Here is a 17,179-nt window from a genome sequence, read left to right as displayed (position 1 = left end):
ATAATCCATTTCTTCATTGGTGAAATTCCATTTACCCTGCTAAATAGCAGAAAAAGAATCTTTTTGACCTAAGTAGTAACATTATCGTTTTATGACCCTTCATCATAATTGCCATGCCTTTATTTACTCTTTGAAGATAGCATAAACACTGAAGTCTGACACCTGACTATAAACCCTTGCGCTTTTACTTACTAGCTGTATGGTCTGCAAAATGATGACTTCTAGAGTTGAGCAAGGATTAATTGGGATGAGGGATATAAAATATCTAGCATAAACATCAGACACTTAGTAAGTACTCAATAAATCCTGATCCCATTATTTCAGCTAAAACAAATTCAATTTTAATTCAGTTTAATACAAACATTCCTTTTTCATTCTAATGGAAAATGTTGTTCACTCCCTTACAGAATTTGCTGAATGTCACCTTCTCAAGGAGACTCCTACTTATGGCTATTTAAAACCCAAACACACACAAAGGAACCCCACTTTCCTTAGCCCCTGCCCCAGTTTTATTTCACTCCACAGCACTGATAACCTTCAAATATACCATATAATCCACTTGTTTGTTTTGTTTATTGTCTGCTTCTCCCAACTAAAATATAAACTCCATCAGCAGTAAAACCCTTACAGTTTGACAACTGGTGGCCCCCTGTGGTCCTCCGGTTGCCATCCCCTCCTTACAAGGTGAGGAGTCCCCAGGGCTTCAGACATGCTCACCAGGAAACCATGACCGCCTTTATAGTTCCTGTTTCAGGGACCCCTCGGCACTGGGCTGGCACTGGCCTCTTCCTTTAGGTTCAAGAGCTGACTGTTTATGGCAAGCGTGATGGGCTGTGGGGTATATATACCTACTGGGAGAGTGTCCTTCAAAGTATGAAACAAAATCAGGGCTGAAGGGGCTTCAGGGTAGGCCAGTGGCTTCCATTTAGATTCTTGCATCTCAGCTGTACAAACATTTAGGGAAGTCTTGTCCTTTAGGGCAGGAAGGTTTATCTGTTTTTTTTTTTTCACTGATATATCTCCAGTGCCTAGGACTGAACTTGGTATCCAGGAGGTACTTATTGTTTTTTGAATGAATTAATTAATGAAGTAAAATTACAACAGACTATAACAAGTATATGCAAGCAGAGCTATGAGGGAACAGAAGCCATGAGCAAGCAAAAGTTTGGAGGTGGAAAAAGAGAATAAACTCTATAAGGCAACCACATGATAATTGTGTGCTTGTATCAAAATACCACATGTAGCCCATAAAAATGTACAACTAGTATGTATCCAAAATAATTTTTAAAAAAGTAAGTAGACTTGAAAAGAACAGCTACATCACCCTAGGAACACAAGCTTTGAGGTAGAAAAATATGTTCAGAGTAAACTCTACTCTGTTCAATAGGGTAAAGAAACCAGTTGGTACAGAAACAAGAGAGAAATATATATGCAGAGAAAACCTAAATCACATTTAAGTACAAAGAACTATGCAGCTGAATTCCTTAAGCTGCTTAATATCCACCGTTTACTTTTGAGTTCTTAAATATTCTGCCTTTCTCTCATACACACATCCTTAAAATAAACCCCTACAAAAAAAAATTACCCTATTCCTCCTACCATAAAAGGCATACTGTCCTTAATCTTCCCCAACATTATTTATTCACTGTTGTTCTTTTTTCGCAACTACTCTATACACATTCTCTCTCTTTTTTTTTTTTTTTTGGCCAGATCTCAGCTCACTGCAAGCTCCGCCTCCCGGGTTCACGCCATTCTCCTGTCTCAGCCTCCCGAGTAGCTGGGACTACAGGCACCCGCCACCTCGCCCGGCTAGTTTTTATTTTGTATTTTTTAGTAGAGACGGGGTTTCACCGTGTTAGCCAGGATGGTCTCGATCTCCTGACCTTGTGATCCGCCCGCCTCGGCCTCCCAAAGTGCTGGGATTACAGGCTTGAGCCACCGTGCCCGGCCTATACACATTCTCTTTACAACATCAAGGCAATTTAATACTTTCATCATCGGTTGTTTGAAATGCTCTATTTCATTCTCTCTGCCTATTCAAATCCTATTTTTCTAATCTCTTATTATTTCCTCCACTTAATATGGGTCTCTAGTTATTTCATTTAAGTATATCTTTAATCCATTAGAACTGCATTGTTCTAATGCCACATTTCAAGTGCTCAATAGCCACATGTGACTAGGACCTTCAGTAACGAACAGTACAAACACAGATCATTTCCATCACCACAGAAAGTTCTACTGGAGAGCACTGCTCTAGAACAAAGCTTTACAGTCTATGCCCTGTGGCATATTCATGTGCTGCAGATGGATTCTCAAAGGACTCTGGGACATTTTGTAGTTTGCTGGGTCCACACGTTTGGAACCCATATGCAACTTTATACTTGTAAAGGAAACCCTGCATTTGTTCACCCTCTCTTCTAAATGCTAGGTGGTAATCTGATGTGAACTGAGCTTTGGAAAGAATTATGATCAATATATCTTCAAATATTGTTTCTACCTTATTTTTTCCTCTCATTCTGGGACTCCAATTAGGCAAACGTTAGACTTTTTATCTGTGTCCTGCTCTTCTATTTTGCTTTTTTTTTCTCTCTTTTCTCTCCAGTTTGGATATCTTTTTTAACGTACCATCTTCAAGTCCACTTATCCTACCTAATGCTGTGTCTGGTTTTCTACTAACCACATCTAACAAGGTCTTAATTTTAGATAATGTTTTTACAATTCTGGAAAAACATTGTCTTTTTGTTCTATGTCATCGATTCTAAATCTCTGTTGGAATTCTCCATTTTTTCATATATTTTGACCATCTTTTCCTCCAATTAATTTTATAAGTTAATTTCTTTTGATTCCTTGCCAGTAAATTTCAATATCTGGATCATTTGTGGGTCTCCCTCTATTGTTAAATGTTTTCTCTTTATTTAAGAACAAATCATCTTGCCATTTCTCATGTCCAGTATAGTTTATTTCATGCTGGATATTGTACATAAAGGAACTCTAAAAGCTAACAGATGACCTCTTCCAGCAAGAAGAGTTCTCCTTTTCACTGTTAGGCAGACACAGTGAAAGACTGATAACCTCAATACAATCAAGGAATGAGCTGTTTCCGAGCTGGGTTGCACTTTTCATTAACTCACATTTGACTTCTGTTTTTTACCTTTTCCTCAGGTGTGTTCCTTCTAAGCTTTCAACTGAGAGCCTTGTAGGGATCTCTATCACCTCTGGCCTAAAATCTGGGGGATTCAGTCTGTTTTTCAGGGGTTTTCACACTGTGTTCTGTGATCACCCACCCCACTTTATTTCCAAATATGGCAAATACCTTGAAAAAAAAGACCAGCCATGTGTCTGAGGCAGGTCCCACTTCTCAAGTGGAATCAAGGTGGTTTTAGTCTATTGTATTAAGGCTCCCTACCCCCCACATAACTACAAAATCCAGAGTGTGTGTCCTAGGTAAAAATAACTGCATTTAGGACTCCTGAAGTTTCCAATTTGTTGACAGCCCCTCAAGACACCCAAACACTTTGGTGGTTTCTCTGTTCCTCAATAGAGTTCCTTTACATGGGCCAACACCAATCCTCAGCTCATATTCAAAAGTAGCAACAAATCCCAGGGAAGAAAATAGCTGACAATAGACTTCTCACATCAGAAGGATGTTATCCTGTCCAGATTTTTAATTTTTAAAAAATTATTTGATTATATAGCTCTCCTATATCTTTAAAATATATTTTTCCCAACTTACCTGCCTTTTATTGTTTTGCTGTTGTAGCGAGAATGGTGTTCTACCATGACGTACTACATCTTCAGTAAAAAAAGAAGTCTCCATGTCACTACTTGATTCTGTTCCTTCCTTATCTGACAGCATTTTATTTTCTCCTCAGAGTTACATTTTGAAAGCTGCATTTTTTTCTGTTATCCCTCACTTTTCCATAGCTTGAGGAACAGTAGAGGTAGAAGTTGAACTCATCTGAGGAGACAGGTAGTCTATGAAGATTTCTGGGTTCTGCACCCTAGGAGTTTATTAGGTATTGTATATACCAAAGGAAGTTTCACTTCATCTCACTAGGGAGTGTATTTCAATCAAGTGGAAGGAAAACATTTGGATAATTTCCCCAATTCAGTAGGTAGAACTAGAGCCTTTATTTCTCCCAGTGTGTAAATCCCAGGGTTCATTTTCCACATTTTGTCTATATTTCTCTTCCATTGCCACTTCTACTATTTCTCTAACGAATAAGAAAAAAAAAAAAAAAAAAAAAAGAAGAAGAATGCACACCCTAGTTCTCAGTTTTGGAAATATTAGTGGTAATCCTCAGAATTTTGCTAATTCACTAGCTCTGTATCTGGGGACTAGGACTAAATAAAGTTGCTAAATCATTCAATGCCTCTTCACTCTGAAATCTTCAGTTTCTTTCCCTGACCATCATCTTTTAAGCTTATTGCATCTGATTACATTATTCTTTCTTAGTTGGTGCTGATTATTTTTATTAGTTTTTATTATTTTGTACTCATTTCAAGTATCAGGGGAAGAAAATTCTATTAGTTAAACTCAATCCATAATTTTAATTTAGATGTACTCAGAGTTTTCAAATACCATAGGGGTTAAGTTTGAATTTTCTAATACCATGGGGTTAAATAAAATAATTTCATAATACCATGGGCATTGGACTACTACCTGGGTGTCTATGAAAATAAGTGAGTTCTAGCCAGTCCAGTTTTTTATACCAAGGCCTGACTTTCACTGTCCCAACAGTTCCATGTTAAAGGTACAGTATTTTCTTGATTAGCACACTTAAGTTATTGACTGGCTAAATGATGATTACTCAGACATTCATATAATATGCTGTAAACATTAGACTCAGAATAAGGCAAAGACCTGTATATATGACTTTTCATTTGTGCCTGATGTGCAAAATACTGCTAAACCAAGTTGTAAAGAATAAAACCAATTAATTTACAGGGATTTAAGGAGGTATCTCCTTGAAATCATTTAATAAAAAGGTATAAGGGTACTTATAATGACTTACTTAAAGTGCTTAATAAATTAAAAAGGAAATTAAAAAATTTCTTGAAACAAATGAAAATGGAAAGATAACATACCAAAACCTATGAGATACAGCAAAAGCAGTACTGAGAGGAAATTTTATAGCAATGAGCACCTACATCCAAAAACTAGAAAAACTTCAAATAAGCAACATAAATATGCATCTTATGGGATTAGAAAAGCAAGAGTAGGCCGGGCGCGGTGGCTCAAGCCTGTAATCCCAGCACTTTGGGAGGCCGAGACGGGCGGATCACGAGGTCAGGAGATCGAGACCATCCTGGCTAATACGGTGAAACCCCGTCTCTACTAAAAAATACAAAAAACTAGCCGGGCGACGAGGCGGGCGCCTGTAGTCCCAGCTACTCGGGAGGCTGAGACAGGAGAATGGCGTGAACCCGGGAGGCGGAGCTTGCAGTGAGCTGAGAGCCGGCCACTGCACTCCAGCCTGGGCGGCAGAGCAAGACTCCGTCTCAAAAAAAAAAAAAAAAAAAAAAGAAAAGCAAGAGTAAACCAAAATTAAAATTAGTAGAAGAAAAGAAAAGGATTAAAAAAGATTAGAGCAGAAATAAATGAAATTGAAACCAGGAAACTACAAAATATCAAGGAAATGAAAAGTTAATTCTTTGAAAAGATAAACAAAATCAACAAACCTTTAGCTAGACTAAGAAAAAAAGAGAGATGACTCAAATAAATAAAATCAGAAATTTTTAAAAAAGGAGATGTTACAACTAATATTGCAGAAATTCAAAGGGTCATTAGAGACCACTATGACCAACAAATGCCAATAAATTGGAAAACGTAGAAAAAATGGATAAATTCCTAGATGCATATATATAATCTACCAAGATTGAACCACAAAGAAATAAAAAACCTGAATAGATCAATAACAAGTAATGAGACGGAAGCTGTAATAAAAAGTCTCCCAGCAGCTGGGCCCAGTGGCTCACACCTATAATCCCAGCACTTTGGGAGGCCGAGGCGGGTGGATCATTTGAGGTCAGGAGTTGGAGACTAGCCTGGCCAACATGGTGAAACACCATCTCTACTAAAAATACAAAAACTAGTTGGGCGTGGTGATGGGTGCCTGTAATCCCAGTTACTTGGGAGGCTGAGACAGCAGGATCACTCAAACCCAGGAAGTTGCAGGGAGGCGAGATCATGCCACTGTACTCCAGCCTGGGCAAGAAAGGGAGACTCTGTCTCAAAAAAGAAAGTATCCCAGCAAACAAAAGCCCAGGGCCCAATGGCTTCAGTACTGAATTTTAGCAAACATTTAAAGAGAACTAATAGCAATCCTACTAAAACTATTCCAAAAATAGATAAGGAGAGACACTTTCAAACTCATTCTACAAGGACAGTATTACCAATACCAAAACCAAACAAAGAAAACTGTAGGCCAATATCTGTAATGAAAATTGATGCACACATCCTCTGCAAAATACCAGCAAACCAAATTCAACAACATATTAAAAAGATCATTCACCACGACAAAGTAGGATTTATCCCAAGGATATAAGAATGGTTCAACATATGCAAATCAATCAATGTGATACATTATATCAACAGAATGATGGACAAAAATCATATGATCATTTCAACTGATGCTTACAAAGCAGCTGATAAAATTCAACACCCCTTCATGATAAAAACCCTCGAAAGACTGGGTTTGGAAGAAACATATCTCAACACAATAAAGGCCAAATATGACAGACCCACAGTTACTACATTTCTGAATGGGGAAAAAAACCAGAAAGCCTTTCCTCTAAACTTGGGAACAACACAAGGATGTCTACTTTCACAAGTTGCTCAACATAGTACTGGAAGTCCTAGCTAGAGTAATCAGACAAGAGAAAGAAATAAAAGGCATCCAGATTAAAAAGGAAAAAGTCAAATTATCCTTGTTTGCAGATGATATGACCTTTATATGGAGAAACCTAAAGACTCCACCAAAAAAACTATTAGAACTCATAAACAAATTCACTGAAGTTGCAGAATACAAAATCAACATACGAAAATCAGTAGCATTTATACATGCCAACAGCAAACACTCTGAAAAAGATATCAAGAAAGTAATCGCATTTACGGTAACAACAAATAAAATAAAATACCTAGAAAGAAACTTAAAGAAGTGAAAGATCTCTACAATGAAAACTATAAAACACTGATGCAAGAAATTCAAGTGGACACAAAAAATGGAAAGATTCCATGTTTACTGATTGGAAGAACCAATATTGTTAAAATATCCAGACTACCCAAAGCAATTTACAGACTCAACACAATCCCTATCAAAATACTAATAACATTCTTCACAGAAATAGAAAAAAAAAAATCCTAAAATTTACATGGAACCACAAAAGAGCCAGAATAGCCAAAGTCATCCTGATCAAAGAGAACAAAACTGGAGGAATCACACTTGAATTGTACTACAGAGCTACTGTAACCAAAACAGCATGATATTGGCAAAAAACCAGACACACAGAGAGCAATGAAACAGAAAAGAGAACTAGAACCAAAAAACTAAATCCACACATGTACAGTGAACTCACTTTCAACAAAGATTCCAAGAACACACAGTGAGGACAGGAAAGTCTTAATAAATGGTGCTGGGAAAACTGGATATCCATGTGCAGAAGAATGAAACTAGACGCCTATCTCTCTCCACATACAAAAATCAAATCAAAATGGATTACTCTATAGACGTATAGACTCTATAAGTCTTAAATCTAAGACCTCAAGCTAGGAAACTACTAAAAGAAAACACTGAAGAAATTCTATAGGACATTGGTCTGGGCGAAGATTTCTTGAGTAATACCCCACAGGCAGTACCAACTAGAGCAAAAATGGACAAACGGGATCACATCAAGTTAAAAATCTTCTGCACAGCAAAAGAAACAGTGAACAAAGTGAAGAGACAACCTACAGAAGGGGAGAAAATATTTGTAAACTATCCCCCTTCACTGATCATCAGAGGAATCCAAAATAAAAAACTACAATGATATATCATCTCACCCCAGTTAAATTGGCTTATCTCTAAAAGACAGGCAATAACAAATGCTGTCAAAAATGCGGAGAAAAGGGAACCCTCGTACACTGTTGGTGGGAATGTAAGTCAATAAAACCACTATGGAGGAAAGTTTGGAGGTTCCTCAAAAACCTAAAAATAGGGCTACTATGCAATCCAGCAATCCCACTGCTGGGTGTATACCCAAAAGAAAGGAACTAACACATCAAAGAGATCTGCACTGCCATGTTTACTGCAGCACTGTTCACAATAGCCAAGACTTGGAAACAACCTAAGTGTCCATCAACTGAAGAATGGATAAAAAAAATGTAGGCCACCTGTAATCCCAACACTCTGGGAAGCTGAGGTGGGTGGACCTCCTGAGCCCAGGAATTCATGAACAGGCTGGGCAACATAGTGAAACTCCATCTCTAGAAAAAAATACAAAAAATTAGTCGAGCATGGTGGTGCACACCTGTGGTCTCAGCTACTTGGGAGGCTGAGGTGGGACCAGTTGAGCTTGAGAGTTCAAGGCTTCACTGAGCCATGATTGTGCCACTGGATGCCAGCCTGGGCGACAGAGTGAGAATCTGTCTCAAAAAAAAAAAAAAAAAAAAAAAAAGTGGTACATATAAAAAATAGAGTAAAAAAAAGAATGAAAAAACATAAATAAAAAGATCCTGTCATTTGCAACAACATGCAGTGAACTGGAGGACATTATGTTAAGTGAAATAAGCCAGTCACAAAAAGATAAACTTCCCATGTTCTCACTCATTTGTGGGACCTAAAAATTAAAAACCTGAAATCATGGAGACAGAGTAGAATGATGGTTACCACAGGCTGGGAAAGGCATAGGGTTGGGAAGAGTGAGGATAGCTAATGGGTACAAAAATATAGATAGAATGAATAAAATCTAGTATTTCATAGCACAACAGGGTGACTACAATCAACAATAATTTATTATACATTTTTATAGAGTATAATTGGAATGTTCATAACATAAAGAAATGATAAATACTTGAAGTCATGGATATCCCATATAGCCTGATGTGATTATTACACATTCTACGCCTGTTATCAAAATATCTCATGTACCCATAATATACACACCTATTATGTACCCATAAGAATTTTTAAAAATAAATAAATAAAGTGCTTGCAAATTGGGGTAAGAAAGTGGCAGAAAACATTCGCTAAAGGGTCCTAACAAAACCAACAAAATCATGAAGGTTCAGGAAGAACCTTCTGGTTTCCTTTGTGGGAAATTTATTTGACCATCATAAACAAGACTCCTGATACACTACAGTAGGAAATAAAAGTTGAGGACCTAAAATGAGTGTGTTCATGAACCATTTTCAAATTGGTTTCATAGACTTTTGTGATCATAGGAGCATCTATTTCTATTTAAGAATGAGGAAACTAAAATCTGAGTTAATTTACTCCGTATAATAATGACATGGATATTTCATAAGCAAGTACATCAAAATTCTAAGTTCTCTAATATTTTCTACCTTTGAAATGCTCATTTCAAGATATTTCCAGTGTAGATCACATATTCTTTCTGTGACTAAAAACCACTGTATGACAAAAGAGCAAAAGTAACAGAGTAATAAGGTAATCAGCTGCTAAACTACTTTTCCATAAGAACTTTGGTAGTAAATATTGGCAGCATTTTTTGTTGTTCCAACAAATACTCTACATGGCTATGGTTCAGTTGCATACCTGGTTAAACTAATCATTTTCATACTTCATTTTATAAAGAGTATCGTAAAACATAAGCAATGCTTTCCTTTCTTGATTGCCATTTATTAATAGATTCAGAGCTGTATAGACTAAGCCAGCTCTACTGTTAAGTAATGGAAGCAATGTAATTATAACCTCATTAGTATTTAACCATGGTTTTCCAAACTGTTACAAAATATTTCATGGTAGTTATGAGATCTTGGATAAGTTGCCTTCTTACAATTTTGGTTTCCACATCTGTAAATGAGACTGCATTAGATGATCTCTGTTCTATTTCCCAAAACTTTCTGAATTCGTCTATACATTTCGTAGTAATTAGTTGAGCCTTAACATTTTCTTTAAAAAAAACTATCATTTCTCAGATAGTTTTTTTTCATTTTGATTTAATTTTAAGAAAATCCAATTGGATTGTTTATAACACCAAGGATAAAATGCTTGAGAGAATGGATACCCCATTCTCCATGATGTGATTATTATGCAATGCATGCTTATTTATGTATCCTATAAACATATACACCACTATGTACCCACAGAAGTTACAAACAACAAAATTTAAAATAATAAAAGTAAATAAAAGAAAATAAAACTCTAAGCCCTTTCCTGGTAATATTTAACGTACTTCACTGTCAGTGATTTTTCCTTATGTGATGTCTTACATTCTTTTTTTTTTCAGATAGAGTCTCATTTTGTCGCCCAGGCTGGAGTGAAGTGGTGTGATCTCCACCTCCCAGGTTCAAGCGATTCTCTTGCCTCAGCTTCCCGAGTAGCTGGGATTACAGGTGCACGCCACCATGGCCGGCTAATTTCTGTATTTTTAGTAGAGATGGGGTTTCACCATGTTGGCCAGGCTGGTCTCAAACTACTGCTCTCAAGTGATCTGCCTGCCTTGGCTTCCCAAAGTGCTGGGATTACAGGCGTGAGCCACCATGCCTGACCCACTTTCTTATTCTATTTGAAATGGAGAGAGAGAAATTGAGTCCCCCAAAATATGACTTATTTTTAAATCAAAATATTAAAGTTTGTTAGTATCCCTAGCAAGAAAAAAAATTTTTTGATATGTTACATTTCTGTTTCTACCCAAGTCCAAAGGATAGATTTTAAAAATCTTATCCCTTGATTGCAAATACTTATATTAATATGACAAAGAATGGACAAATCTTATTCACAGAAAAATTTTATGAAACTCGATGTATTCCACAAGCATTAATTGCTAACAATTACTAATAACCAATAGAAAGAAAAGGTATTAATGAATAAACTAAACGGGTGTAGGGTATGTAGATGAAATAGGTATTAATTAAAAGCTTTGCTAATTTGAACTAAATTTCCAAACGAAAAGATAAAGGGCATACAAATTACTGTTCTCTTTTTTGTTGTATCAAGATGAATATTTGACAATTTAAGGATGATTATGTTTATATAAAAATCTTATTTAATGAATTAATGAATTCCCAACCATACCATAGTGTCTGGATCATAGTAGACACCCAATAAAAGTATGCTAAACAAATGAGTTAAAGCCAAATTTCCTTTTGAAAAATAAGGCCAATAAAAATTGCTTGAAAACCCATTATTGATTACTTATAGGCACAGATGTTTCATATGAGGACAAGAAAACTTAGTTCAAACTAAATGAAGAAAGAACAGGAACAGTTCTAGTCAAGAGCAATGTAAAATGCTCTCAGCTCAATCTACAATTAATTATATTCTGCATTATATCTTCAGACAGAGGCAATTTTAAAATCGCATATCTTGAGATTCAGTTTAAGATATAGAAATGTAAATGAGAAAGCCTTATCTTCTTTATTTTCCACATCACTCATTCAACAGATATTTATTCAACAGATATTTATTCAACACTTACAATAGCAAGTGCTTATTTCTTTCCCTTTTTTAGGTCCAGTGATTAAGCAAACCAGAAACAGATTAGTCAAGACTGTATAAAAGGAAAGTTGCTGTATGTCAACTGTCATAACTCATTTTCCATTTAATTCCTATTGTGTCATGTACAATGTTTACAATACTTACAATACCCAGCTCAGCTGTAAATGTATTTATTTCTTCTAAAAATAAAACAGTGTTTGCTATTTTCATGCCATGCACTAAATTGTACCTTAATTTTTTTCTCTTGCATTGACTTACAGATGCGTTCTCTTAGGGGTTTTATCGAATTATTCACTTGTGTGGGAGACCTATGCCAAAAAAAAAAAAAAACAGCAAAAATTTATTGCTTTGTTTGGAATGTTTGTTTCCCTCCCAAATTCACGGTGAAACTTAATTCCCAATACAATATAGTTTTTCCTCAACTTATGATGGGGTTACCTCCAGATAAACTCATCACAAATTGAAAATACCATTAAGTCAAAAGTGCATTTAATACACCCAATCCACTGAATACCATAGCTTAGCCTAGCCTATCTTAAACATGGAATTAACTGGAATTAGTACATTGCAATATCTGTTGGGCAAAATCATCAGGCAACACAGGAGAGTATCAGTTGTTTACCATCATGATCATGTGGCTGAGTACTGTGGTTCACTGCTGCTTCCCAGAATCATGAAAATATTGGTCCGCATATTGCTAGCTCAGGAAAAGATCCAAATTCAAAATTAGAGGCCCAGTTTCTACTGCATGTGTACAACTTTCACACAGTTGTAAAGTTGTGTGAACGTAAATCACAAGTCAAACCATCATAAGTTTGGGACCATCCATGGTGTTAAGAGGTGGGGCCTCAGGGTGATTAAATCATGAGGACTCTGCCTTCATGAATGGGATCAGTGCCCTTATGAAAGGGTTTGTGGGAGCAATTTTGCCCTTCAGTCTTCCCAGCCACATGAAAACCCAGCAAGAAAATACCATCTATGGTGCAGAGGCCCGCATCAGACACCAAATCTGCTGGTGCCTTGATCTTAGACTTGGGAAACAAATTTCAGTTATTTACAAACTATCTAGTCTGGAGTGTTTTGTTATAACAGCCTGAACAGATGAAGACACTTACAAACAAAAGTGGCTTTTAAACTACTACTGCCCCTCCTCTACCCAAAAGCACAGTTATAGGATAAAGGACAACTAAATCTACTTGTTTATAATACAGCCATGTGCTCCATAACAACATTTTGGTCAACAACATGCCACATATTTGACAGTGATGCCATAACATTATAATGAAGGTCAAAAATTCCTATCACGTAAATACTTTATGTTACTATTTCCTTATACTATTTAGTACAATAACATACTGTACAGGTTTGTAGCCTAGGTGTGTAATAGGCTATACCATCTAGGTTTGTGTAAGTACACTCTATAATGTTCACATGACAAAACTACCTAACGATGCCTTTATCAGAATGTATCCCCATCATTAAACAGTGCATAACTGTACTTTATAAAAGTGTCAGTATTTCTATTCTGAGAATCCTAAATATTAATGGTTTGCTTAGTTACTTAATCCGTAACTAAACGTTACATGAGCTTCTACTATTTGTAAGGCACTATTTAAGATATTGTGAAGAATAGAAAGTTGACTCATTTATTGACCCTATATTCAGGCATCCTGAAGTCTAAGTAAGGAACATAAGAAATCCACATAACTGAAATTCAAAATAGTGCGGGAATTCAAAAGAGAAAAACATAGAAATAGGAAGGTCAGAGAAGGTAAAATGGAGGAGACCCACCCTATAGTTTTGGATTCAGACCAACTTGAATACCTTAATAAATTAATCCCTTTTGGCTTAACAGAGCCAGAGTTAGAACCCCCTTGACTCAAATGACTACTAAGCAAGAATAAAAGATTGGCTACCCTAAAAAAGAATAGTTGACAACCTTAAATTGATATACCTCATTGTCCTTAATTTTATCATTTCAGTGTAGACCACTGAAAATTTACTTTACCACAGACCAGTGTGCACAATGACAATTAGAAATGCGAATGCAGAATCCAGACTGTAAACAATAGCAATGTGTTCAGTGACATGATTAATTATAGAAAACCTTTTCTTTCTTTTTTTTTTTTTTTAAGAGAACAGGGTCTTGCTCTGTCGCCCAGGAGAGAGTGCAGTGGTGCAATCATAGTTCACTGTGGCTTCGAGCAATCCTGGGCTCCCAAGTAGCTGGGACTACAAGTGTGCACCACCACACTGGATAATTCTTTTTTATTTTTGCAGAGATAGGATACTGAGGCATAGGAGAGAGTACATGAAGCAATCATGAAGCCAGATTTCAATAAAATAGCTCCAGTAGAAAATAGAAGAGATCAAACAGTAGGATATGTTTGCGACAATTCTCTACAGTGTACTAAATACAATTTAAAATGGTTGTTCTAAAAATGTTAATGTTTCTCAAAGTGAACGTCCACTTAATTAAAAATATCAACAACCTACTCAATGACTGACCTAATCATTAAAACTGGAGAGCATCTGCTATAGATGAAACTGCATCACCCATATGTGTGTGTGTGTGTGTATGTGTATAATATATATATTATATATATTACATATATATGTAGAAGCCTTAACTCCCAAATGTGACTGTATTTGGAGATATGGCTTTTAGGAGGTAATTAAGATTAAATGAGGTCACACGAGTGGGATCCAAATCTAATAGGACTGATGGCCTTATAAGAAGAGGACAAAGAGATCTCCCTCCACGTGCTTCTACTAAGGAAGGACATGTAAGCACACAGCAAAAAGGCAGTCATCTGCAACCCAAGGGGAAAGCCCTCACCAGTCCTGACCATGCTGGCACCCTGATCTCCAGCTTCCAGCCCAAAGAGAAAATAGGTTTCTGTTGTTTAAGCTACCCAGTCTATAGTATTTTGTTATGCCAGCCTGAGTAGACGAAGACAGCATCAATGTCTTACACATAATACCAGCATTAATTTGGTAAATATTTTTCTTCATAATTTGAGGGAGAACCAGGAGCTGTCAATTCCAGTGTAAGTTTGGTGTATGTGCTCTCTCTTATTCTAGGCAGACTAGCAGTCCTGGGAGCATAGGCCTCAGGCTATAGGAAAGACAGCCTTGCTAATTGCTAACATACCTCACTTGGGCAAATTACTTAATATCTCCCAAGTCTCTAATTCTTCACTTATAAAGTGGAGCCTCTAATTCTTCACTTAAGAACATGGTGGTTGGGAAGGCTAAAATAATTTAACTGAAAACATTTAGCAACATTCTTGACACATAGCAAAGGAAAGAAATATTTTTTCAAAGCAAAACAAGAACTAAAAACATTGAAACCAAAGACATCTCTCATGCTGTACTCTCATAAAATACTACTTATTTTATATATAACCTCTTTGATTTCAAATGTTCAATCTCTCTTTAATTAACTTTTATTTTCTTTCTTCACAATGTCTGTAGTTTCTAAGTTTCCTAACATAAGCATATATTTCTTTTATAATTCTCCAGAGTTAACATTTATAATACAATAACTTCCACATTACTTACCTAAAAAGGGTAAGAATAGAAGTTCCATTATGATGAATTGTGTTTTCCTCGTCATATAAAAGCTCTGCTTTGTTTTTGGTAGGAGCACTAGCTGCTTCTTCATCCAAAAGAACTAATAAGGTTTTCACAGTATCTCTGCCACAGTATGCAGTGCCATGGTTTATGGCATGAGATTTTGGCTAAGAAAAAAAATAATTTTAAGTAAATGTAATTATCACCCCAGCTGGGTGAATGGCCATACTTTTCTTTTTTTTTTTTTTTTTTTTTTTTTTTTTTTTTTTTTTTTTTTTGAGACGGAGTCTTGCTCTGTCACCCGGGCTGGAGTGCTGTGGCCGGATCTCAGCTCACTGCAAGCTCCGCCTCCCGGGTTCACGCCATTCTCCTGCCTCAGCCTCCCGGGTAGCTGGGACTACAGGCGCCGCTACCTCGCCCGGCTAGTTTTTTGTAGTTTTTTTAGTAGAGACGGGGTTTCAACGTGTTAGCCAGGATGGTCTCGATCTCCTGACCTCGTGATCCGCCCGTCTCGGCCTCCCAAAGTGCTGGGATTACAGGCTTGAGCCACCGCGCCCGGCCTGGCCATACTTTTCAATTCCCTGTGTCACTGGCCTCTTTCATCTATTGTTAAAGTAATAAAACATCAGCTATAAGAAGTGGCTGTAAGGCATGTGACCGTTTTTCCTTAAGCCATGCTATAATCAACTTTACCAATTCCAGATGCACAAAAATAATATCATCAGAAGAAGACATTAGGTTCTGGTCAAAATAACATTAGGCTTCCAGTCAGAAAAATTTAGCCACTATCTAGCTATGTGACATCACACCATGGCTCAACATCTCTATTTTTTCTCTCTTATGCCAAAGAAGTATGAGGTTTTGGCCATCTGAATACAGGCTCCATGGATGACTGTAAAGATCAAATGCAAAAATGAAAAGCTAGTTGACATTCATTCATTCAATAATCATTGATAAGTATATATTATGTCCCAAGCACTGTGTTTAAAGCTAAGGCTCCAAAGGTGACAACCACTGCCTTCAAGGAACCCATAGTTTCCTTGATAAGATAAATAAGTAACTGACAATTGCATTACAGAATGCTAAGCGCTATTTCTAATAAGTGTATGCACAGTGCAGTAGGAGTACAAAAGAAGTGACCAATGTACCCTGGCATCAAAGATGATTCCACAGAGGAGGAGGCACTCAGAGGAAGAAGAGAGCATGGTACTTTCAGAGACCAGGTAGCATGGCATGGCTGAAGAATAAGGTAAAAGGGAGGAAGTGATATGAGATGAGCCTGGGAAACTTTGTATATCATGCCAAGAAGTTACAAGCCAGTCTGTTACAGAGGAAAAATCTCTTGCTTTATTAAGCAAGGAAGTAAAATGATCCTATTTAGATTTTAAAGAATCAACGATGGCAATGTGTAAAACATATTGTGAGATATGAATGTTATCAAATCTGGAGACAGGTCACAAATTAAAGACTACAGTAGACCAGTTTAGAAGTAGAGAGTTCTGAACTAAGATAGTAGTAACAGAGATAAAGCAGATTAAAAAGGGAAAGTTGAAAAAAACTTCATGACTAGATAGAATAAAATAAAATATATAATAATAAAATATTATCTATAGATACATGTAAGCACAAACTCTGAAGGCATTTCTGGCTGGATTTGATACCAACTTCTTAGTCATATATCCTGTATAGCTCTGGAGAAGGTGCTTGACCTCTCTACTTAAACTCCCTGACGAAATAGAGGCAATTATAATGCCTAACCCAGAGGGTTGGTGGACATTATACCTAGATATCAAAGCTACATCTTCTGGGACATCTGTTGGAAGCTGTGCCAGTTTCTTCGGCTTTCATCAGTATTGTCTTGGCCTTCTTTCTCTCTTGGCAGACTCGGGCTACCAGGTGAACTATAATGTATATAGCTTCACTGGAATTATAACAAATTGCCT

The 17,179-nt window shown here is 36.7% G+C and overlaps 1 protein-coding gene across 2 annotated transcripts in view; it reads right to left on the bottom strand.

Moving 5' to 3' along the window:
• PARPBP (PARP1 binding protein) overlaps positions 1-17,179 on the bottom strand; it is a 70,630-nt gene that overhangs the window by 6,186 nt on the left and 47,265 nt on the right. For both annotated transcript variants that reach the window (XM_030939639.1, XM_030939638.1), the window contains exons 8-9: positions 15,225-15,403; positions 11,890-11,968 (exon numbers count right to left, since the gene is read on the bottom strand). In XM_030939639.1, the coding sequence (XP_030795499.1) occupies positions 11,890-11,968; positions 15,225-15,403 (258 nt within the window). The remainder of the gene's footprint in view (positions 1-11,889; positions 11,969-15,224; positions 15,404-17,179) is intronic.

This window comes from Rhinopithecus roxellana, chromosome 10 (genome assembly GCF_007565055.1).
Source record: "Rhinopithecus roxellana isolate Shanxi Qingling chromosome 10, ASM756505v1, whole genome shotgun sequence".
In the NCBI taxonomy this organism is placed as follows: domain Eukaryota; kingdom Metazoa; phylum Chordata; class Mammalia; order Primates; family Cercopithecidae; genus Rhinopithecus; species Rhinopithecus roxellana.
The sequence above is the reverse complement of the archived record's forward strand: the minus strand, read 5'-3'. Positions and strand labels throughout refer to the sequence as shown.